Source organism: Muntiacus reevesi, chromosome 1 (genome assembly GCF_963930625.1).
Source record: "Muntiacus reevesi chromosome 1, mMunRee1.1, whole genome shotgun sequence".
Classification (NCBI taxonomy): Eukaryota; Metazoa; Chordata; class Mammalia; order Artiodactyla; family Cervidae; genus Muntiacus; species Muntiacus reevesi.
Window position 1 is genome coordinate 141,325,565 of NC_089249.1, and position 24,580 is coordinate 141,350,144.

Consider the following 24,580-nt stretch of genomic DNA (forward strand, 5'->3'; position numbering starts at 1 on the left):
CTCGATAGATATGTGTTAGGTCTGATTGGTATATAGTATTGTTCAAGTCATCTGTTTCCTTTCTGATTTTTTGTCTAGTTGGTCTGTCTAGTATTGAAAATGAGGCATTGAAGTTTTCAGCTATTATTTTTCTTTTTCTTCCTTCAGTTCTGTCAGTTTTTGCTCCTTGTATTTGGGGCTCTCTTGTTAGATGTGTGTGTGTTCATAATTTTTTTTATCTTCTTTTGTTTCAGTATCAGTGTGTCTTTATTCATTGAGTTTGTTTGGTGAGAAGAGGAAAGGGAAAAAGGATCAACATGTAGTAGAAGCATATAGTAAACGTATTGCAGAAAGGAAAGGAAGTTTCTGGTATAACCAAGAATACACACTGCTGATAGAGTCACCAAAGGTCAAGGTAGCTCAGTTTTCTGTAGTTCCGGAATGAGAAGAAGGAATCAGGGAAAGAACAAAGAGGATCAGGCTATCCTTCCTTCCCTATAAATTCAAGAACTGGCACAAAACTTTGGTGTCTAGTAGTAAAACATGGAGTTGTTAATTTGTCCATCTCTTATTAAACATATATTTTGACTTAAGTTTTTTGTATCTGCATAAAAGCTCCCGAGTGACTTAAATATGCATTCATTTTCCTCTCTTGGTTTCCCACCGCTTCTTTCTACATGAAAGCCTCCCACTTCTCCTCTCTTAATAGGAAATTAAATAGATTTGGTTCATCCATATGCCAGTGTAAGTTTTGGCATGAATCATATCAAGGAGTAGTCTTGACTCATAAGGTTTGGCACAAGGAATGACATTCTTAATATCTTCAGGTTATTTTACACAAATCATTCAAAAGTTATGGAGACACTCAAGAATCGCATGAGTATGTCTGTGTAAGGTAGGAGTCAAGCTTTTAGGAAAGATCTGGTTTAAAATAGAAAATAGGAAAGGGAGAAAAAAGGGATGACCCAAGCCTTTCACTTTTTTCCCCTTTGTTGTTATTGTTTAGTTGCTAAGTCGTGTCTGACTCTTTGTGACCCCTTGGACTATAGCCCGCCGGACTCTTCTGACCATGAAATTTCCCAGGGAAAAATACTGGAGTGAGTTGCCATTTCCTTCTCCATTTCTTCAACTTTAGTGAGATATAATTGTACAATGTGATGGTTTGATTTATACATTGTGAACATGTATATTCATTGTGTGTACATATATGTGTGTGTGTGTCTTTTTATACACACACACACACACATTGTAAAAGGATTGTTCTCATTAATCAATCCATCTATAACTTCAACTTTTTCTTTTTTGGTAAGAACATATAAGTTCTACCCTTCTAGCAGATTTCAGTTATATATTAGTGTTACTAGTTATAGTCAACATGCTATCCATTAGATCCTCAGACCTTATTTATCCTACAATGAAAGTTTGTACCTTCTGTTCCTCCATCTCCCAGTGACTAAAAACTGCTTGCCTACTATCTGTTTCTGTGAATTAAGACATTTTTATTTTCTTCACATATAAGTGAGACCGTGAAGTGGTTTGTCTTTCTCTCTCTGTTGCATTTCACTTAGCATAATGTTCTCCAGGTTCATTCATGTTTTCACTAATAACAGAATTTCCCACTTTAAGAAGAGCAGCCTTAAGATGATGTTTCAGATCCTGTTGGCTGCTGAACAATCCTCTGAAAGATACTTCATATTTTTTCTTTTGACACAAAAGAAATTTGTAAACTGTTAAAACTCAAAAGCACATTTGAAACGATCACTACATTACATTTACTTAGTCTGAGGCACATAACAGTCCCCAAATTATTAGCTGTCAAACTTTACAAATCTCAGACAGATGGATAAATGGAAAATTAGCAAATGAAAAAATATTCAGTGTTATTTGTCATTGAAAATACAAATTAAAACCACAGAGTGATACCATTCCCACTCACTAGAATAGCTAAGTTCAGTTCAGTCACTCAGTGTTGCGTGACTCTTTGCGACGCCATGGACAGGAGCACACCAGGCTTCCCTGTCCATCACCAACTCCCAGAGCTTACTCACACTCATGTCCATCGAGTCAGTGATGCTATCAAACCATCTCATCCTTTATCATCCCCTTCTCCTCCTACCTTCAGTCTCTCCCAATGTCAGGGTCTTTTCAGATGAGTCAGTGCTTCGTATCAGCTGGCCAAAGTATTGGAGTTTCACCTTCAGCATCAGTCCTTCCAATGAATATTCAGAACTGATTTCCTTTAGGATGGACTGGTTGGATCTCCTTGCAGTCCAAGGGACTCTTCAAGAGTTTTCTCCAACACCACCGTTCAAAAGCATCAATTCTTTGGTGCTCAGCTTTGTATATGGTCCAACTCTCACATCCATACATGGAAAAACCAATGACTTTGTCTAGACAGAACTTTGTTGGCAAAGTAATGACTCTGCTTTCTAATATGCTGTCTAGGTTATCATAGCTTTTCTTCCAAGGAGCAAATGTCTTTTAATTTCATAGCTGCAGTCACCATCTGCAGTGATTTTGGAGCCCAAGAAAATAAAGTCTCTCACTGTTTCCATTGTTTCTTCATCTATTTGTCATGAAGTGATGGGACCAGATGCCATGATCTTAGTTTTTTGAATGTTGAGTTTTAAGCCAGCTTTTGGAGTGTCAGACCACTTCAGTATTCTTGCCATGAGAACCCCATGAACAGCATGAAAAGATAGCTAAATAACAATATCAAAACAGAATCGCTTTAAAAACCAACACAGGAACGCCTAAAACAATCTAAGGGTTGGTGAGGATGTGCAGCATTTAGAGCTCTCATTTATTGATAGCAATTTAAAATGATATAAACACCTTGGGAAAGGAGTACATTAAGGCTGTATATTGTCACCCTACTTATTTAACTTATATGCAGAGTACATCGTGCGAAATGCAGGGCTGAATAAAGCACAAGCTGGAATCAAGATTGTCGGGAGAAATATCAATAATGTCAGATATGCAGATGACACCACCCTTATGGCAGAAAGCAAGGAGGAACTAAAGAGCTTCTTGATGAAAGAGGAGAGTGAAAAAGTTGTCTTAAAATTCAACATTCGGAAAACTAAGATCATGGCATCCAGTCCAATCACTTCATGGCAAATAGATGGGGAAACAATGGAAACAGTGAGAGACTTTATTTTCTTGGGCTCCAAAATCTCTGCAGATGGTGACTACAGCCATGAAATTAAAAGATGTTTGCTCCTTGGAAGGAGAGCTATGATCAACCTAGACAGCATATTAAAAAGCAGAGACATTTCTTTGCCAACAAAGGTCCATCTAGTCAAAGCTATGGTTTTTCCAGTAGTCATGTATGGATGTGAGAGTTGGACTATAAAGAAAGCTGAGCACCGAAGAATTGATGCTTTTGACCTGTGGTGTTGGAGAAGACTCTTGAGAGTCCCTTGGACTGCAATGAGGTCTAACCAGTCCATCCTAAAGGAGATCAGTCCTGAATATTGATTGAAGGACTGATGGTGAAGCTGAAACTCCAATACTTTGGCCACCTGATGTGAAGAACTGACTTATTTGAAAAGACCCTGATTCTGGGAAGGATTGAAGGCGGGAGGAGAAGGGGATGACAGAGGATGAGATGGTTAGATGGCATCACCAACTGGATGGACATGAGTATGAGCCAGGTCTGGGATTTGGTGATGGACAGGGAAGCCTGGCTAGCTAGCTGCAGTCCATAGTGTCACAAAGAATTGGACACAATTGAGCAACTGAACTGAACTGAAACACTTTGGAGAACTATTAAGCCTTTATTTCATGTATACAAAATACATCTACAACCATCCTATAGCCTGGCAATTTTACTCCTGGACTTTCCAAGTAAATAAAATCATATAGCCACAAAAAGACATACAAGAATGTTCTTAGCATCTTGATTCATAATAGCCTCTAACTGAAAACAGTTGATATTTAGGACTCTTCTAGGGACCTTAGGCCTAATTTGTGAAAAATCCCTGAGACAACTGGTATTTAAAATTTTCTAATCTAATTCCATAAGTACTAGTGATGCATAGTATCTTAGGTGCGTCATTCCAATAACTGGGTTAGCCAGTATAAGGTTATAAAGAATTGTCTCTATTAGCTACCCTAGTTTTTCTTTTGCTTCTGGTTGTCCAAATACCTACAGTACCTGTATTTTAAACATTTCAGTGATAGCATAGGCTAATATTTCATAATAATAGTAGCAGACACATTATATTCCATATTTCATCCTGAAAGAACCCTAAGTTGGTACTTTTTAGACTGTTTATAATAGGTAAAAATCAATAACTTTTTGGTAGAATATGCTTTAAACAAGGTGACGAAGCAGGCTACAATTTGTGAAAGAAATTGAGAGAGGATGTCACATATATTTGAAATTATGGAGAGAACATTCATTTCTTTTGTTCTGGGCAGAAAAATCAATGTTCAAATTTTAGTTTTTCTAATACACAAGCTTCGACCTCCTTAACAAAAAGTACAGTGACGTTTGGACTGAGTAGGTTAAGTCCTTCAGTGTTTGGGGTTTGGCAAAATGGAATTCTTAAATGGATTCTAGGATCATCTTCAGAGTTTAAAAATTAGAGAACCTTCGTTAAACTTCGAGAGAAATAGAACTCACAGAAGTATGGTTCTGGGGTTTCCCTTGTGGCTCAGTGGTAAAGAATCCACCTACCAGTGCAGGAGACACAGGCTTGACCCCTGGTCTCAGAAGATCCCGCATGTGGAGCAGGTAAACCCCTGCACCACGACTGCTGAGCCTGTGCTCTAGACCCTGGGAACCACAGCTACTGAAGCCCATGTGCCTAGAGCTGGTGCTCCACAGCAGGAGAAGCCTCTGCAACGAGAAGGCCTCATATTGCAAAGGCTTCACACTGCAACAAAGAGTAGCCCCCACTTGCTACAACTAGAGGCGGGTCCCCTCATCAACAAAGACCCAGCACAGCCAATAAATAAAAATATAGAAATTAAACTATAAAAAAGAAGTAAGATGATACATTTTTGCCTGTAAGTAGACAGATACATATAAATATCCAGAGTATTTAGTGGGATAGTAGAGAAAGGTAGATTTTCTTTTTTCCAAGTATATTACCATTATATGGGCTTCCCAGATAGCGCTAGTGGTAAAGAACCTGCCTGCCAGTGCAGGAAATACAAAAGACTCGGGTTCGATCCCTGGGTTGGGAAGATCTGGAGTAGGAAACAGCAACCTGCTCCAGTAATCTTGCCTAGAAAATTCCCTGGGCAGAAGTCTGGCGGGCTACAGCCCAGGGGGCCGCAAAGAGTTGGACGTGACTAAGCACACACACACATTACAATTGTGTACAGACATTTTCCCTTTTAATCAACACAGATCACAAAAAAAAAGCTGGCAAAGGAGAAGCCTTAGTATTTTTAAGGTGAGGGCAAAAATTTTATATATATATATATATTCATGTGCACGCACGTGTACACACATGAAGACCTATTTTGCAAAAGCTAGAAAATTGTTTTCAAGGAGAATTATATGAGCTACAGTTGCAGTGCTTAGATATTTGGCAATTGGAAAAATAATTTTTGGTGAAAATAGGAAAACAGATTGACATCAATGTACATTAGCGTAGTGACTTTCATTTCTTGTACATACACTGTGAAATAGTTCTGGGCAATAAATTCTTAGAAAAGTGGGGTTGGATTGGATAAATGTCATAGTTTATGACTGAATACATATAAACAGGTGAAAACTCAAGGTAGAGAGGTAATAATAGCCACCTGATAAAGAGACTTAAAACCTTTTCACCTTATGAAAAAGATTGCTTTAGAGCTATAACTTGATATTATAGTTTGATTTTTTTAAAAAAGATATTGGTTACATTTGTGGCTACTGTGGATACATAAAATAAAGAATGGAATGCCTTTTGTTCCCCCAATACAAAAAAGTATCTATCATTTAAAATCTTAACTGTAAAAAAATAATTGATGCTATAGATTCTGAAACTAATACCAAAACTATTGGAAAAGGTAACATAGCTACTATTTCTGCCATGGTGTCTTAAAAATAAAGAATAATTGACAGTAGAGAATTATATAACTATTCAAGTCAGCAACCAAGCTAAAGTGTAATTCTACAATGTTCACAACATATCATGACCCTTCAGACCTTTCCTTTATCCCCCAGGTCCACCCTTTGCTGTCCATTTCATCTCTAGATTTCAGGTTTTTCATACCTTTTGTTTTCACTCATCTAAGCCTCACCCTTCCTCCTCACAGGAATCCTGTGAGATTACTGCAGACCATTTTGATTTTCCCTTTTCAAATTTCTATAACACACATACTACCTTTAGACCTCTTCTCTGCTGTTTATGAGGCCAGAAAAATTTGTTTCATTCCTGTGCGTACATTAGTTAGCCAGATGCTGGGTGGTAATTAAGTATTATAGAAAACAAGTTTAAAAGAAATTCAGAACAGGAAACAATTAATAGTGTGAGGATGAGTATTTGGAGAAAGTGGATTATGAGTGAGGTCCCAAACAGTGAAAGATTAGCCGAGTCCCAAATGAAAAAGATGGCTTAAAACTCAGTGTTCAGAAAACTAAGATCATGGTATCCAGTCCAATCACTTCATGGCAAATAGATGGAGAAACAATGGAAACAGTGAGAGACTTAATTTTGGGGGCTCCAAAATCACTGCAGATGACAACTGCAGCCATGAAATAAAAAGATGCTTTCTCCTTGGAAGGAAAGCTATGATCAACCTAGACAGCATATCAAAAAGCAGAAACATTACTTTGCCAGCAAAGATCCATCTAGTCAAAGCTATGGTTTTTCCAGTAGTCATGTATGGATTTGAGACTTGGGACCATAAAGAAAGCTGAGTGCCAAACAATTGATGCTTTTGACCTGTGGTGATGGAGAAGACTCTTGAGAGTCCTTTGGACTGCATGAAGATCCAACCAGTCCATCCTAAAGGAAATCGGTCCTGAATATTCATTGGAAGGACGGCTGCTGAAGCTGAAACTCCACTACTTTGGCCACCTAATGCAAAGAACTTACTTTTTAGAAAAGACCCTGATGCTGGGAAAGATTGAAGGCGAGAGGAGAAGGAGACGACACAGGATGAGATGGTTGGATGGCATCATTGACTTGATGGACATGGGTTTGAGTAAGCTCCAGGAGTTGGTGATGGACAGGAAAGCCTGGCATGCTGCAGTCCATGGGGTTTCAAAGAATTGGATACAACTGAGTGACTGAACTGAAATGTGCATAGCCTAAATGACTGGGACTATAGGTGTCATTTAATAATGGATGAATGAACAAATGAATATATTTTGAGTGGAATCATGTGGCTAAGTTTATTGGACTGTTCCTTTTGAATCATCCATTCATCATACATTTTTGAGTTCTAGACTATAAAGATGAAATAATAATTTATTTTCAGAAACATAAATTCTAGTGGAGTATACAGAAATGTAAAGAATTATTAGAATTTACTAACTCCAGTAAGAGGTATACACAAGATCTATGTAAACACAGAGCAGGAAGCTGCAGAGAGGATTTATTTAGAATAGGTCAAATTTTCAAAGGCCTTATATGCTATACTCAACTGTCTGAACATTATTTTGGTTAGCATTAGGACGTATGTCAGAGCAACTTTGTGAAGTTGAAGGACACCACTAACCCTTCCTAGGATTTCCCTGTGGGTCTTACTAAGAGAGAACTGCTCAGCATTTCTCTGGCCTAGCCCTGTAATTATCGTTCAGGTTCAGCTGACAGCAAATGTCAGGATGTAACTGGGAGAGTTGGCTGTCTCTACTTGCTTGGAAATATCATCTCAGAAGGTAGCAACCCTTCAGTGTTAAAACTTCATAAACATCAGATTGAGATGCCCTAATTAGTATGGAGACCTGAAAAATGTGCATACCTTGAAATAACAGTGTTCACTTTGAAGATAGTCATTGTGTATATTTAAATCCAAAAAGAAAGAGCAAAGAAAAGAGTATTTGTTTGAATTTTGTGAGTTTTTCAAATGTATTTCCAAAGGTCTGTAACTAAATATAATGTATTTGTCCCAAATTAATATCTATTTCTAGTCATTTGATTCTCCTAAAATCACAAGGAAGAAAAGTGCTGCAGCTTATTCTCCAACAACTGGAACCTGTCAAATGAGCCCAGTTGCTTCTCCCACAAGCTCAAAAGAGCAAGAAAACAGAAATGGACCATCAAATGGTTAGTTGAACAGTCTTTTCTGCTTATTGTGAGATTTTTTTCCTAGGTGTTGGTTAAATAAGAATTTTGATTTAATAATATGCAGCAGCTGATTTTTGTCTTTTTTAAAGAATTCAACATAGAAAAGACTAGAATATAGGTAATACTTTAAACATAAATGTAAACTTCCTAGGCAGTTACATTAAAATGCTGCTGCAGACTTTGTTTCCTTACTTTCCCATCCATTAAATAGAAATTATGGCCTGACTGCCTTCAGCCACTATCAATTATAATGGTATAGCCCCTTAACAAGTTAACAAGCAATCCATCATGTGCATAAATTAAAGGGCGCATAATTCAGGTAATGCACTACACTTTAAGAATAATACTTCCAAATGTTATTTTTATTCATGTTGTCCATTTAGTTTTATCCACATTTCCTGTGTCTTTATAGCTTGTTTAATTTATTGTATTTCATTCTTTTCTGGGTTGTTACGATTTTAAGTGCACTTGCAAAAGGTTTGTATAATTACTGTTAGAGAATAACCTATTTTAATATGAAATTCTTTATTTTAAATTATTGTTAGTTTAATTTTGACCACACATATTTCTTATCCTCTGGTAGTTTATTGCTAAAATATTCATTTAAAAGATGCAGGAATCTAGATTTCATAGGCTTAATTTTTAATATTGTAAAAAGGTCATGAATCAGTGACATGTCAAGTTTCTATAATATGAAATATTAAGTAGGCTTAAATTTAAAATAATATATTTTAGATATACTGTGATTATCCTTATTCATATTTATTGTAAAACATTTGAGTGCTAAGTATATACTAGAAGCTACAGAACAACAAAGAAGTCTCCTCGTTTTACCTAATCTGTTGTAATGAAACCTATAATGAGATCTTAACTTTTGAATGACTTTAATCAAGTGCTTCTTAATCTTAAAGCTATCACTGTTAAGTTTGCTTTCACAAAAATACATCAAGATGTATATGTTTTCTTCAAACTCTATAGTTCTGGGTTGTTGTTTTTTCTTTAATTCATTTGATACACCATTTGTTTAAAATTAAAAATTAGTGCCTTAGATATGGAACATCTCTATACTGAAATGTCAATAAATTTTAAGTGGATACATACTTAATTTCCATATTGAAATTAAATATGGACTTAAGGGAACATTTCTTTTGCCCATGAAAAGATTGGTCACATGATCTCAGTTGACATTTAAGTGGATAATTATCACTGGTTATAGTACTTGGTAAGCTCTTTTTTAAAAAGTCACATAGCAAGAGTTCCTAGGGTGCTGATAATATTCTATTTCTATATGATGGCTATACTAGTTCACTGTATAATTATTCATAAAACTGTACTTATGTGTTTTATGTAATCTTTGATATATAGTTCTCACACAGGTCTCAAAATAGAATTCTGCCTAGGATCTTATAGCAGATTATGTCATTTGTAATCATTATATTGATTTTCCTAATATGTCATCTTATATGTATTTTAGAAATAGAAAAGCTTGAGTCTTACAACTTAAGTTCTAAATGAAATCATAACTTCTGTTAACAGCGTCACTTTTCAAGTACTGTATAAAACACAAGGTACAATTTAAATAAGCACTTCTACTTAAAGCACATTTTCAAAGACATTGTAGGTGCTCTTCCCATCACTCTTAGGATATAGTTCAAAACTTTGTCATGACCTTTAGGGCTCTATGTCATTTAATACCTGGTCGTCTCATCTGCCTCATTTATTCTCCTGCCTCTCCCATGTTTACAGTACTCAGTCACTCTTAGCTTCTGGCTGTTTGTCCATCATGCTGAGCCCGTTGCCTCCACAAGAACTGCACTTGCACTTCTTTCAACCTGGAATATTCTTCCTCCAGGTATTTGTATGTGTTTTCTATGTTCAGTTGAATTACATATTATGTGAACAGGTGGAAATATTAAATTTAAATCTATTTACAGTTATAAAAGGAAAAAATTTAGATATAAGTCTTCCCTCTACTTAAATTCTACATAGCCCTCAAATGGAGTGACTGCTTCCAGTTTATACAGTGAAGATACACCTACACACACACTTTCCCTCTCTCTTATTTATTTGTCATTATGTATATTGATTACATTTATGTATGGTTGTGTGTGTATCGTTATAATGCCCTACCCCTTAGTAGGGGTCATCCCCATCCCTACCACTTGGCAGATTTTTCCAAAGTAGTATCCTTTTTAGAGGAGAGAAAAGATGGTAAAATTTTCTGTACCTTTACTCCTAAGAATACTCCTATTTTTTAATAGTTGGAGTAGAAGGATAAACACTAAATTTGCATAGCCAAAGAGAGTACTTGTAAAATAGACAATAGATGTGTAGAAATCACCCTAGATTGTGGAGTGTTAACAGCATAGACAGATAAAAAGATGGAGTATATGATAAAACTGTAAAGAAAAGTAATGGATAGAATAAATTCCAACATATGTCAAATAGGAATTCTACAATAAAGAAGAGAAAAAGGAGCAGAGGCAGTAGTCTAAGATACATGGACTATCAGGTTTTCGTAGTTGAGGAAAGATGGGAATTTCCGGATTAGAATAACAGGCTTTGTCTGAGCAGGATGAATTAAAACAAATTCACACCTAATCATATCATGATAAAACTGCAGAACATCAAAAACAAAGAGAAAATTTTAGTGACAGGCCGACATTAGACTTCTCACCAGTATCTATAGACTGCAGCAGGAAATGGAATAGTACCAATTGAAAATCACATCTGAATTTTTCATTCAGGAAGTAAGAATGAAGTGAAGGTATTTTCATTCAGTCTGAGAGAATTAACCATTCCCAGATACTCCTTGAAAGATTATTAAAGAATATTCTTCTGTGAGTACATGCTCATAACTGAGCCTCAAATAAAGCAATGGATGCAAAGAGCAATGGTAAAATGATAAATTAACAAGCATGTTGGTAAATCTATAAACTTAGTTATAAAAATGTGGTTATCATTCCTGCTGACTATAAAGCAAAAGAGTGGGTTAAAAACAAATACTAATAGACCATAACAGCTTGGAAGATATATGCGGAAACAGGAATTAAAATTTTAAAGTCCTTGTAATCTTCAAGGAGCAGATGGAATATCTGTCAGTTGAACTTTTAATTGTGTTTTTGTTTACCTGCCTTTAAAATGGGGAAATAACATCTACCTCAGGATTGTTGTAAGAATTAAAAGAATTAACATACCAAAAGTACTTAGAACAATGACTGGCATATAGTAAGTGTTTAATACATACTTTCAGTTCAGTTCCGTCACTCAGTTGTGCCCGACTCTTTGTGACCCATGGAATGCAGCATGCCAGGCTTCCCTGTCCATCACCAACTCCCAGAGCTTACTCAAACTCATGTCCATTGAGTTGGTGATGCCATCCAACCATCTCATCCTCTGTTGTCCCCTTCTCCAACCCACTTCATTCTTTCCCAGCATCAGGGTCTTTTCCAGTGAGTCAGTTCTTTGTATCAGGTGGCCAAAGTATTGGAGTTTCAGCCTCACCATCAGTCCTTCAATCAATATTCAGGACTGATCTCCTTTAGGATGGACAGGTTGGATCTCCTTGCAGTCCAAGGGATTCTCAAGAGTCTTCTCCAACACCACAGGTCAAAGGCATCAATTCTTCGGTGCTCAGCTTTCTTTATAGTCCAACTCTCACATCCATACATGACTACTGGAAAAACCATAGCTTTGAGTAGATGGATCTTTGTTGGCAAAGAAATGTCTGCTTTTTAATATGCTGTCTAGGTTGATCATAACTTTTCTTCCAAGGAGCAAGTGTCTTTTAATTTCATGGCTGTAGTCACCATCTGCAGTGATTTTGGAGCCCAAGAAAATAAGGTCTCTCACTGTTTCCATTGCTTCTTCATCTGTTTCCCATGAAGTGATGGGACCAGATGCCATGATCTTAGTTTTCTGAATGTTGCGTTTTAAGCCAGCTTTTTCACTCCTCTTACACTTTCATCAAGAGGCTCTTTAGTTCCTCTTTGCTTTCTGCCATAAGGGTGGTATCATCTACATATCTGAGGTTATTGATATTTCTCCTGGCAATCTTGATTCCAGCTTGTGCTTTATCCAGCCTGGCATTTCTCATGATGTACTCTGCATATAAGTTAAATAAACAGGGTGACCATATACAGCCTTGACATGCTTCTTTCCTGATTTGAAACCAGTCTGCTGTTCCATGTCCATTTCTAACTTGCATCTTGACCTACATACAGATTTCTCAGGAGGCAGGAAAGGTGGTCCGGTATTCCCATCTCTTGAAGAATTTTCTACAGTTTATTGTGATCTACACTGTCAAAGGCTTTGGTGTAGTCAATAAAGCCGAAGTAGATGTTTTTGTGGAATTCTCTTGCTTTTTCAATGATCCAACAGGTGTTGGCAATTTGGTCTCTGGTTCCTCTGCCTTTTTTAAATCCAGCTTGAACATCTGGAAGCTCTCAGTTCACATATTGTTGAAGCCTGGCTTGTAGAATTTTGAACATCACTTTGCTAGCATGTGAGATGAGTGCAATTGTGCAGTAGTTTGAATATTCTTTGGCATTTCCTTTCTTTGGGATTGGAATGAAAACTGATCTTTTCCAGTCCTGTGGCCACTGCTGAGTTTTCCAAATTTGCTAGCATACTGAGTGCAACACTTTTACAGCATCATCTTTTAGGATTTGAAATAGGTCAACTGGAATTCCATCACCTCGACTAGCTTTGTTAGTAGTGATGCTTCCTAAGGCCCACTTGACTTCATATCCCAGGATGTCTGGCTTCCGGTGAGTGATCACACCATTGTGGTTATCTGGGTCATGAAGATCTTTTTTGTATAGTTCTGTGTATTCTGTCCACCTCTTAATATCTTCTGCTTCTGTTAGGTCCATACCATTTCGTTCTTTATTGTGCCCATCTTTGCATGAAATGTTCCCTTGGTGTATCTAATTTTCCTGAAGAGATCTGTAGTCATTTGCATTCTATTGTTTTCCTTTATTTCTTTGCATTGATCACTGAGGAAGGCTTTCTTATCTCTCCTTGCTATTCATTGGAAATCAGCATTCAAATGGGTATATCTGTCCTTTTCTCCTTTGCTTTTAACTTCTCTTCTTTTCTCTGCTATTTGTAAGACCTCATCAGACAACCCTTTCACCTTTTTACATTTCTTTTTCTTGGGGATGGTCTTGATCCCTGCCTTCTATACAGTGTCATGAACCTCTGTCCATAGTTCTTCAGGCACTCTGTCTATCAGATCTAATCCCTTGAATCTGTTTGTCACTTACACTGTATAATCGTAAGGGATTTGATTTAGGTCATACCTGAATGGTCTAGTGGTTTTTATTACTGTCTTCAATTTAAGTCTGAATTTTGCAATAAGGAAATACATATTTTAGCTATTTTTATGAATATTATTATCAAAAACATATGATTTATTATAAAGGGGTACAAAGAACAGTAAATACTAGCTTCTTAAAAAAAATAAGAGTTGGTATAACAATATTAATATTAATATAGAGCAAAATAGTAATTATAATAAAAGGGCTTTATTGCAAATAATAGAACTTTTTACGTAATGAGAGAATGAAAGATTCACTACTAGAAAAGGAATCCTGAACCTATGTGCATCAAAAATAAATACTCAAGCAAAACGTGACAAAATAGGACAGGATTACAAGGAGAAACTCACAAATCCTTAGTCATAGTAGGCTATTTTTTCAGAAACTGATAAAATAGATTTAAAACTTAGGAATGATAGTGATATTTTATGTGTTTGTTTTTATTGTCATTCAAACAATACTTTTTCTTCTAGTTTTATTGAGCTATAGTTGACATATTGTTTAAGATGTTCAACATAATGATTTGACTTATGTACATCATGAAATGATTATCACAGTAAGTTTAGTGAACATCTATCACCCATTTCACTTTTGCTGTTGTTCTTTAGTCTCTCAGTTGTGTCCTACTGTTTGCGACCCCATGGACTGCAGCATGCAGGCTTCCCTGTCCTTGACCATCTCCTGGAGCTTGCTCATTTCACATAGATAATAAATAAAACAGAAAAACTTTTCCCTGTGATGGGAGTTGTTAACTTCCTCTCTTATCAGCTTTCATATATAACATACCACAATATTAACTGTATTCATCATGTTGTATGTGACATACCTGGTACTTACTTGTCTCACACGTAAGGTTTGTGGCTTTTGACCGCCTTCATCTCCTTCCTCCTTCCCACTCCCGTGTGCCTCCAGTAGTAGTCCATGGTGGCTGCACCAGTTTACGTTCCCACTGGTAGTGCATAAGATTCGCTTTTCTGCATATCCTTGTCAGCACTTGTTGATTCTTGTCTTTTGATAGTAGCCATTCTGACCACTTATGAGGTTTTGATTTGTATTTCCCTGATTATTAGTCATTTGAGCATCTTTTTATGTGCCTGCTGGCTATCTGTATATCTTCTTTGGAGAAATGTCTGTTGAGACCTTCTGCCTATTTTATAATCAGGTTGTTTGGTTTTTTTTTTTTTTTTTTTTTTTTTGGTTGGTTGGTTTTTTGATGTTGACTTGTTTAGGTTCTTTGTATATTTGGGATATTAACTCCTTACTAGACATCATTTTGAATTATCTTTTTCTGTTCAGTAGACAGTAGTTTCCTTTACTATGCAGAACTTTTTTAGTTTGATATATTTCCATTTATTTATTTTTGCTTTTGTTTCCCTTGCCTGAGAAGATAATATCCAAAAAAAATGTACTAAGACTGATGTCAAGGAGCTTACTGCCTAGGCTTTCTTCTAGAAGTTTTATGGTTTCAGGTCTTACATTGAAATCAGAGTGTGGAACTCTAGCTTTGTTCTTTCTCAAGACTGATTGGCTATTTGAGTATCTTTTTTGTTATAAAGTATAAAATATTTAGACTGGAGTGATAATAAAAATATGTCAGCACTTAGAGGAAAAAATTTATACCTAAACATGGCATGATAATGAAAGCATTCACAGTGGATTTACATTTATTAATGCATATATTTTAAAAGGATGACTAAAAACGAACAAGCTGAACATTCAACTCAGAAAGATAGAAAAAGAATAGAACAAACCATAAGAGGTAGAGGGAAATAAAAATATAAACAGAAAAATATTACATAGAAATGGTTCAATTAAAAGAATAGTAGGATCTCATTCACCGCTTAGCCTCCAGACTCCAACTTGATCTGGAATAACTCAGAAAAAAAATTTTAGTTTGTGACACCTTAAACAAGTAATTTTAAACCTCTCTGTGTCAAGGTTTTCCTCAATTCTTAACTTCTGGTTTAGGACCAAAAGATCCCTGAGATGTGGCAAGTGTAAAGTATATTTATCAAGAAGCAGCATGATACTGGCCTAAACCTGCTTGAAATTTAAATTAATTTATTAGTAAGTAATTATAGCATCTTGGTTAATAGAATGATCTTTGTAGTCAGATGGCTGGATTTAGATCCTGACTGTACCACTTACTAGCATTGGAGCTTCAGATAAATTTTATGACCATTCTGTGCATTTGTTGTCTCATCTGTAAAATGGGAATAAGAATGACTATCTCAGAGGTGTGCAGATTAACTAATTAATATAACATTTAAAACAGTGCCTGGCCCTAAAGGCACTTTTTAACTGTTAGCCATCATCATCACCATTGTTGATTATACTTCTAAACATTATTATCATTATTATCTATCAAAAGCTATCTTCATTAGTTCAAGAAAGGGCTTCTGGGAGCCTTACCAGAAAATCCAAATACAATTTTTAAAGCACTCCCAATTCAGTGATGTTACATTTATCACCAGTGTTTTGTGAAACTACATTTAAAGGGAATCAAGTACACAATTATTAATCACATAAAGTGTAGCAAGGAAAAGAGTACATAGAATCCAGAGTACTTTAGCGTATGTTAATTGCTAATAAAATGGAATGAAATAAGGAAAAGTGATTATTAAATAAGTGGAAAACTCTTGGTGTGATAGAGTCCACTCAGTAGTCTTTGATAAATGATCCAAATGTTATTCTTTGAGACATTAAATCTCCTCCTGTTTATCATTTGAAATGTCTGTTATTTAACAGCATAAATCCTGGGGGCTTCTCTGATGACTCAGTGGTAAAGAATCTGCCTGCCAATGCAGGATACCTGGGTTTAATCCCTGATCTGGGAAAATCTCACATGCCTCAGAACAACTAAACCTGCGCCACAACATTTTTTAAAAATTTATTTCTTAATTGAAGGATAATTGCTTTGCAGAATTTTATTGGTTTCTGCCAAGCATCAACATGAATCAGGCATAGAAATACATATGTCTCTTCCCTCTTGAACCTCCCTCTCATCTCCCTCCCCATCCTACCCCTGTAAGTTGTTACAGAGCCCTGGCTTGAGTTCCCTGAGTCATTGGGAATTAACAGCAAATTCCCATTGGCTGTCTATTTTACATATAGTAATGTAAGTTGCCATGTAACCGTCTCTATACATCCCATCCTCTCCGTTCTCACCCCCGTCCCGTGTCCATAAGGCTGTTCTCTATGTCTGTGTTTCCATTGCTGCCCTGCAAATAATTTCATTAACTTTCGCACCTGCACTCTGGAGCCCAGAACTGCAACTACTAAGCCCTCGAGCCGCAACTACTGAAGCCTGTGTGCCCTAGAGCCCATGCTTCACAGCGGGGGAAGCCGCCACAATGGGAAGCCTCGTGCAACTAGCGAGTATCCCCAGTGACTGCAGCTGGAGAACAGCCTGCACAGCGGCAAAGACACAACACAGCCGAACATAAATAAATAAGATTTTATATATACGTATCTATAAAAGAAAAAACATAAGTCCTTCCATGAGAAGATTGAAATTAATGCTATTAATTATGTTTTATAGTTTGTGATACCTGACTAATCCCCTTACAATGATCAAAATGTTTAGAAAGGCCTAAAACACCTGGTGAAAATTCAAATAAAGCAGTCTTTTGCTGTTTCTCACCTGGCACTACTGACTGCTTGTGCTAAAATGTGAAAAATAATTACAGGTTAAAAGAACAAAGTAATATTGTGGAGCTTTATTCAATGGAAATAGCTTAATTCAAAATTCAGGAAGTTAGTATTAATCTTTAAGATTAATACTGTTTTATGAAATAAAAGTATATAGTGTAGTTTTCGTTTGTGGTTTTTCTATTAAAAATACTTTTTTTGAGAGATTTTAATAAACTTATTTCCCCAGAGTTCTCTAAAATCGTAAGTAAAATATTATTACTCTTTTCCGATTCATCTTTTATTAAATAAACCCTTAACCATATTGATTTATTCTATTTGGAATTTAAGGATGTCAACAAATCAAATAATGAAAAGTTAATAACAAGAGAGGTAACTAGGACTTTAGCAAAATTTCTAGACCACAAGTTTTTCTGTTTTGGGCATTAAAGACTATTATGAGATAACAATTTAGTTATGACAATTTTTTTGAGAGAAGGCATAAGTTCCAAAGTAACAACGAGGGAAATTATTGTTAAAGTAGTTTCTGAACCACCTCAGTCAATTTCCTCTAGAAATAGAAGCAAATGAGAGTAATGGAATACAAATTAGTGAAGAAAACAATGTAAATCAGCAATGGATAGTCTGTTCCAGACAATATATTTTTTAATGTGTTAATAAATCACACTTAAATTTTAAAGAAGTTGCCTTCATGTTATCTATGTATTTGGTTTCATCTGAAAGTATTGGATCCTCCTACAGTATTATCCAGAACTAAGCCATCCAGTACATGTACATGTTGAACATGTGGAGTGGGACTGGTCTGAATTGAAATGTGCTATAAGTGTAAGACACACACCAGATAGTAAAATCTTAGTGTGGAAAAAGTAATATGTATAATTAATAATTTATATTTATTATGTGTTAATATAAGAATATTTGGGTGTATTAGGTTAAATCAAATATTCAAATTTGACTCTTTTTCCTTTTGTAAAAATTTTGTTAGTAGATTTTAAATTACATAAGTGGCTCATATTATATTTCTTTTGGAGAGTGTGAGCTTGTTTTTCATGGTGCATTGTGCCAAACAATTTTTTAGAAAAATAGTAACTACCAGTTGTTGAGCAAATGGAGCTACATTAAAATATGTAGTGTGAGAAGGTGCCAATGTTTGTACCGTTGTAAAAAGTGAATTTTCTCCACTGATTTTCATTAGTAGTAAAGAGTTTGGATTATTCATTCATTTGCTGCTTTATTCATTCAGTAAAAGGTCAGTATATGTAAAACACTGAGAATCTCTAACTATGCTAATGCGTCCTCAAGTACTCATACATTGAATATGTTTAACATATATTGTACATATAGCACTGTGAAGTACCGTAGAACAACTAAATGGCTAGCTGTTAATACAGTTGACTCCTTGACTACTAATAAGTGCAAACATCATGTTCTATTAATACTATAAAAGCAGACTTACATTTCAAACCAGCACACATTTGAGGGATTATAACTTAGTTACATTTTTGTTTCTATTTCTGTCAACTTGTTAAAGTTTAGCTAAGTGATGGCATTGGATAACTACATAGTTTTTTAAGTGGATAGAATTTGTTTATTTTATTAATATCTAAAATAAGTACTTTAATGAATAAAATATTTTAGTAGGGACCAAAGATCTTTCCAAGAAATAACTAAGTCAATATGCACTTTTCAATTGAAGTTTAAAAGTTGATTTACAGTATTGTGATTTACAGTATAGTGATTCAGTATTTTTGCAGATTATATTCCATTGCAATTTATTAGAAGATAATGGGTATCATTCCCTATGCTATACAGTGTATCTCACTGTCTTATATATAATTGTCTGTGTCTAATTCACCCTAAACCATAAATTTGTCCCTCCCCTTTTCGCTTTCCCCTTTGGTAACCTCAAGTTTGTTTTATCTGTGAGTTTGTTTCAGTTTTGTATATAATTCATTTGTATTCTTTTAAATTCCACTTATAAATGACTCCGTGCAGTATTTGAAATATCTTCATAGGACTAAACGTATTTCCAAGAGTTTACTAAATCATTTAGCATTTAAGTAGTCAGGTAGTTTTGTCCCTAAAATTGTACTTAATTTACTGTGCTATCACGAGGAACTCACTATTTTCTAAATATTAGTATCAACAATTCCTTGTTGTTAACTGTGAGACAAAAAAACAGGAGTTAAATAATATAAACTGGAAACTTTAATAGTTTTTATTAAAATATTTGATGAAAGCATCCTTTATCAAGTAGAATTTATATTATCAAGTTGGGTTTATCTAATTTTTTAATATACCAGGCCCTGATAGAAATTTTATTCAAAAGATTGTTTCTTCTATATAGTATAATCATGAATAAAAAATTAGAATGGAAAATAAAAAAAGAAACAAAGTACCTATTGCAAAGTTCTTCACAATACTGAAAAAATTTTCTCATACCAAATTTTCAGGTTACTTTTTCATTAACTACTCTTCTTTCATTTATCTACCCTTTTATTTTTTAGTTAAAATTTGGTGATCTAAGTATTTAAAATTTGACAGTTTTGCTTTAACTTTATGTTCCTTTTATTGCACACATATAGGAAAGAGGGAAAACTTGAATCACCTCAGTATAAACAAAAGAAAGGAATCTACTATGCAAGACAATGAGTAAGTTTGTTTTTGCTGAAATAATATACATGTGTCTTAAAAAGGTCATGTTTGTTAAAGTGATGTTTTAAGATAAATCATTTCTTTTGAGAAGTGAATGTTTTATAGAAATGTTTATAGTTTATAGAAATGAATAGAAAGTTTGTAGTTTCTACTTCCTGAATAGAACTATTTTTTCTTAAAGGAGTAAAATACTTTATTTATGATGTGTTTTAACAGTGTTCATATGATAGTGATACATGATACCTTAATTTTAATATCCATTTACTCCAGTTTCCCCCAGCCTATGCTTAAGAAACTAGCTTAGGGTAAAACTGAGGGAAACACCCTCCTTGGATTTACATGAATGGAGAAATAATGTATTAGAACAAAATGTCTAACAAATAACTGGTTCAGGAGCTAGGAACATAGTGAAGCCAGCAGTAAGGAATCTAGAGGAACCTAGAAGGCTTATTGGCCATCAGTCAACAATTTTCATATTGGCCTGTAAATAGTGCCTTGAATGAAATCGTTCTGTGTAGAAAGCTACTGCCTGTATATTCTGGAAAGAATATTTATATCTATCCGCTAAGGCTGGAAAAATTGAAATAAGCAGGACAGGGAGTTGAATTTTCATAGTAGTTCACATGTTCAGCTCATTTACTTTTCCAGCTGTATCTTCTTTGTGCCATACAATGATGGGTAAAGATGAGGAAAATGAGGTAAAGATGAGGAAAATCTACCCATTGGGGGCTTATGGTCTCATGTTGTAAATTAATATACCTTCTCTAACTTAGAAGTGGGTTATAGGTTATGTTTCAAAATATTACTTATTTATTTATTTAAATTGAAGTACAATTGATTTACAGTCTTGTATTAGTTTCCGATGTACAGCACAATGATTTAGTTTTTTATATGTGTGTGTATATTCTTTTCAGATTCTTTTCCATTATAGTTGGTTACAAGATATTGAATATAGTTACCTATGCTATACAGTAGGTCCTTGTTGTTTATCTGTTTTATATATAGTAGTATGTATCTGTTAATCCCAAACTGCTTTTTTATCCCTGCCTTCCTCCCCCACTTTTCCCTTGATAACCATAAGTTTATTTTCTATGTGAATGTGTTTCTGTTTTGTAAATAAGTTCATTTGTGTCATTTGTTTTTAATTCCACATATAAGTGATATCATATGACATTTGTATTTCTCTGACTTAACTTCAGTTAGTATCTCTGCTACTGCTGCTGCTAAGTCACTTCAGTCGTGTCCCACTCTGTGCGACCCCATAGACAGCAGCCAACCAGGCTCCGCCGTCCCTGGGATTCTCCAGGCAAGAACACTGGAGTGGGTTGCCATTCTCATTCATGCATTCTCCAGTGCATGAAAGTGAAAAGTGAAAGTGAAGTCGCTCAGTCGTGTCCGACTCCTAGGGACCCCATGGACTGCAGCCTACCAGGCTCCTCCTGGTACTGGGTTGCAACCCTCCTGAGTGGGTTGCCATTGCCTTCTCCAGTTAGTATCTCTAGGTTCATCCAATTTAAAGGGCATTTTTTCATTCTTTTTACGGCTGACTGATATTCCATTGGGTTATACCACATGTGGTTTACCCATTCATCTGTCAGTGGACACTTATATTGCTTCCATGTCTTGGCTATTGTGAATAATGCTGCTATGAACATTGGGGTGCGTGCATCTTTTCAAAATAGAGTCCTTTCCAGATATATGCTCAGGAGTGGGATTGCTGGATGATATGATAACTCTATTTTTAGTTTTTTAAGGTGCCTCCATACTGTTTTCCATAGTGGCTACACTAGTTTACATTCCCACCAACAGTGTAGGAGGGTTCCCTTTTCTCCACACCCTCTCCAGCATTTATTACTTGTAGACATTGATGATGATCATTCTGAGCAGTGTAACGTGATATGCACTGTAGTTTTGATTTGCAGTTCTCTAATTAGCAATGTTAAATGTCTTTTTACATGCCTGTTGGCCATCTGTATGTTGTCTTTGGAGAAATGTCTATGTAGGTCTTCTGCCCAGTTTTTGATTGAGTTGTTTGGTTTTTTGTTAGCGACTTGTAGGAGTTGTTTCTATAATTTGGAAATTAAGCTCGTTGGTTCCCTTATTTGCAAATGTTTTCTCCCAGTCTGTAGGTTGTCTTCTCATTTCATTTATGGTTTCCATTTCTGCAAAAATGTATAATTTTAATGATAGCACATTTGTTTATTTTTGCGTTACTCTAGGATACAGATCCAAAAAAAACATTGCTGTGATTTATGTTGAAGAGTGTTCTGCGTATGTTTTCCTCTAAGAATTTTATGGTATTGAGTCTTATATTTAGGTCTTTAATACATTTTTTTTGTATATGGTGTTAGACAATGTTCTAGTTTCATTTTTTTACATGTAGCAGTTCATTTTTCCCAGCACCACTCATTAAAGAGACTGTCTTTTCTCCGTTGTATATTCTTGTCTCCTTTATTGTAGATTAATTGACCATAACTGCATGGGTTTATTTCTTGGCTTTCTGTCTTTTTCCATTGATCTATGTGTCTGTTTTTGTTCCAATACTTCACTGTTTTGATGAGTGTAGCTTTGTAGTATAGTCAGAAGTCAGGGAGTCTAATTCCTCCAGCTCTGTTCTTTCTTAGGATTGCTTTGGCTATTCAGGGTCTTTTGTGTTTCCATACAAATTTTTTAAATTATTTGTTATAGTTCTTCAAAAAATGCTATTGGTGATTTGATACAGATTACATTGAATCTGTAGATTGCCTTGGGTAAGTATAGTCATTCTGACAATATCAATTCTTCCAGTCCAGAAACACAGTATGTCTTTCTGTCTGTTTATGTTGTCTTCAACTTCTTTGAATTCAGCATCTTATAATTTTTGAAGTAAATCTTTAGGTAGGTTTATTCCTAAGTATTTTATTCTTCTTGATATGATGGTAGATGGGATTATGTCTTTAATTATGTCTATGGGATTATGTCTTTTGATGTTAGTACATAAAAATGCAACTGATTTTTGTATTTTAATTTTGTATCCTGCAGCTTTACCAACTCCTTGATAAGCTCTAGTAGTTTTCTGGTGGTGTCTTTAGGATTTTTTGTATATAGTATCATGTCGTCTGCAAACATTGACAGTTTTATTTCTTCATTTCCAGTTTGGATTCCTTTTATTTCTTTTTCTTCTCTGATTACTGTGACTAGAGCTTGCAAAACTGTGTTGAATAAAAGTGGCACGGGTGTGTAATTACTGATCTTAGAGGAAATGCTTTCAGCTTTTCACTATTGAGTATGATATTAGCTGTGGGTTTGTCATATATAGGCTTTATTACGTTGAGATATGTTCCCTCTATGCCATCTTTCTAGAGAGTTTTTATCATAAATGAATGTTGAATTTCATCAAAACCTTTTTCTGCATCTATTGAAATATATGAAATTTTTTATTCAGCATGTTAATGTGGTATATCACATTGATTTGCTGGTATTAAAAAATCTTTACATCTCTGGGATAAATCCCATTTTATTATGATGTATGATCCTTTTAAAATACTATTGGATTCAGTTTGCTTGTATTTTGTTGAGGATTTTTTCATGTATGTTCAACAGTGGTATTGGCCTGTCATATGTCTGTCTAGTTTTGGTATCAAGGTCATGTTGGCTTCACAGAATGAGTTCAGGAGTGTTCCTTTCTCTGCAGGTATTTTGAAATGGTTTCAGAATAACGGGTTTTAAATGTTCAATAGAATTCATCTGTGAAACCATCTGGTCCTAGACTTTTGGTTTTGGGCAGTTTTTAAATTACTAACTCAATTTCTGTACTTGTGATTGGTCTGTTCATATTTTCTATCTTTTTCTGGTTCAGTCTTGTGTCTGAATATTTTTAGAACACATTTTCCATACAGATTGTGTTGTGATTTGTGGTTAACCTCATTTCAGGGCTACAAGTCTATTTTTTTTGTAATTTAGGTAATGTATAGTATTAATCAGTGGTAGTCTGGGTAAAAAAATACATATATATTGAGAATGCCACATAGAGTATAGCAGCCTGTATGCACCAGTGCTGGGACACCTCAGGCTAGGCAGTCAACAGGACAGGAATACAGCCCCACCCATCAGCAGACAGGCTGCTTAACATCCTGAGCATGGCCCTGCCCACCAGGGGGCAAGAACCAGCACCCACCAGTGGACAGAAACCAGTTCCTCCGACCAGGACGCCTGCATAAGCATCTTAGCCTCATCCACCCGATTTCAGATCACAAAAGCAAGAATAATTGCAGCCCTGCAGCCTGTGGAATAGAAACTGCAATCACAGAAAGTTAGACAAAATGAGACGGGAAAGGAATGCATCCCAGATGAAGGAACAATATAAAACCCCAGAAGAACAACTAAGTGAAGTGGATATAGGCAATCTAATGGAAAAAGAATTCAGAGTAATGATGTGAAAATGATCCAAGATCTTGGGGGAAAACGGGAGGCATATGTTGAGAAGAGACAGGAAATGTTTAAAAAAGATCTAGAAGAACTAAAGAACAAACAGATGAACAATACAGTAACTGAAGTGAAAGATAACACTACAAGGAATCAATAGCAGACCAACTGAGGAAGAACAGATAACTGGCTTGGAAGACAAGGTGGTGAAGATCACTCCCAGGAAACAAAATAAAAAAGAATGAAAACAAATGAAGACAGTCTAAGAGACCTCTGGGACAACACCTTGAGAAAATATTTGAAACGATAATAGCTGAAAACTTCCCTAGCAGGGAA

General features: G+C 35.4%; 1 protein-coding gene across 7 annotated transcripts in view; it reads left to right on the top strand.

Moving 5' to 3' along the window:
- The window catches only part of ITGB3BP (integrin subunit beta 3 binding protein), a 98,859-nt gene that overhangs the window by 27,024 nt on the left and 47,255 nt on the right, over positions 1–24,580 (top strand). For 4 of the 7 annotated variants that reach the window (XR_010659950.1, XR_010659949.1, XM_065911678.1 and 1 more), the window contains exons 3-4: positions 8,057–8,192; positions 19,771–19,837. Coding sequence is in view for 5 of the 7 variants with exons in the window: in XM_065911678.1 (XP_065767750.1) it covers positions 8,057–8,192; positions 19,771–19,837 (203 nt within the window). In the remaining 2 variants the exon portion in view is untranslated. Of the gene's footprint in view, positions 1–985; positions 1,077–8,056; positions 8,193–9,959; positions 10,066–19,770; positions 19,838–24,580 lie in introns of all 7 variants that reach the window. The other 3 variants (XM_065911707.1, XM_065911717.1, XM_065911701.1) reach the window with 2 other exon arrangements.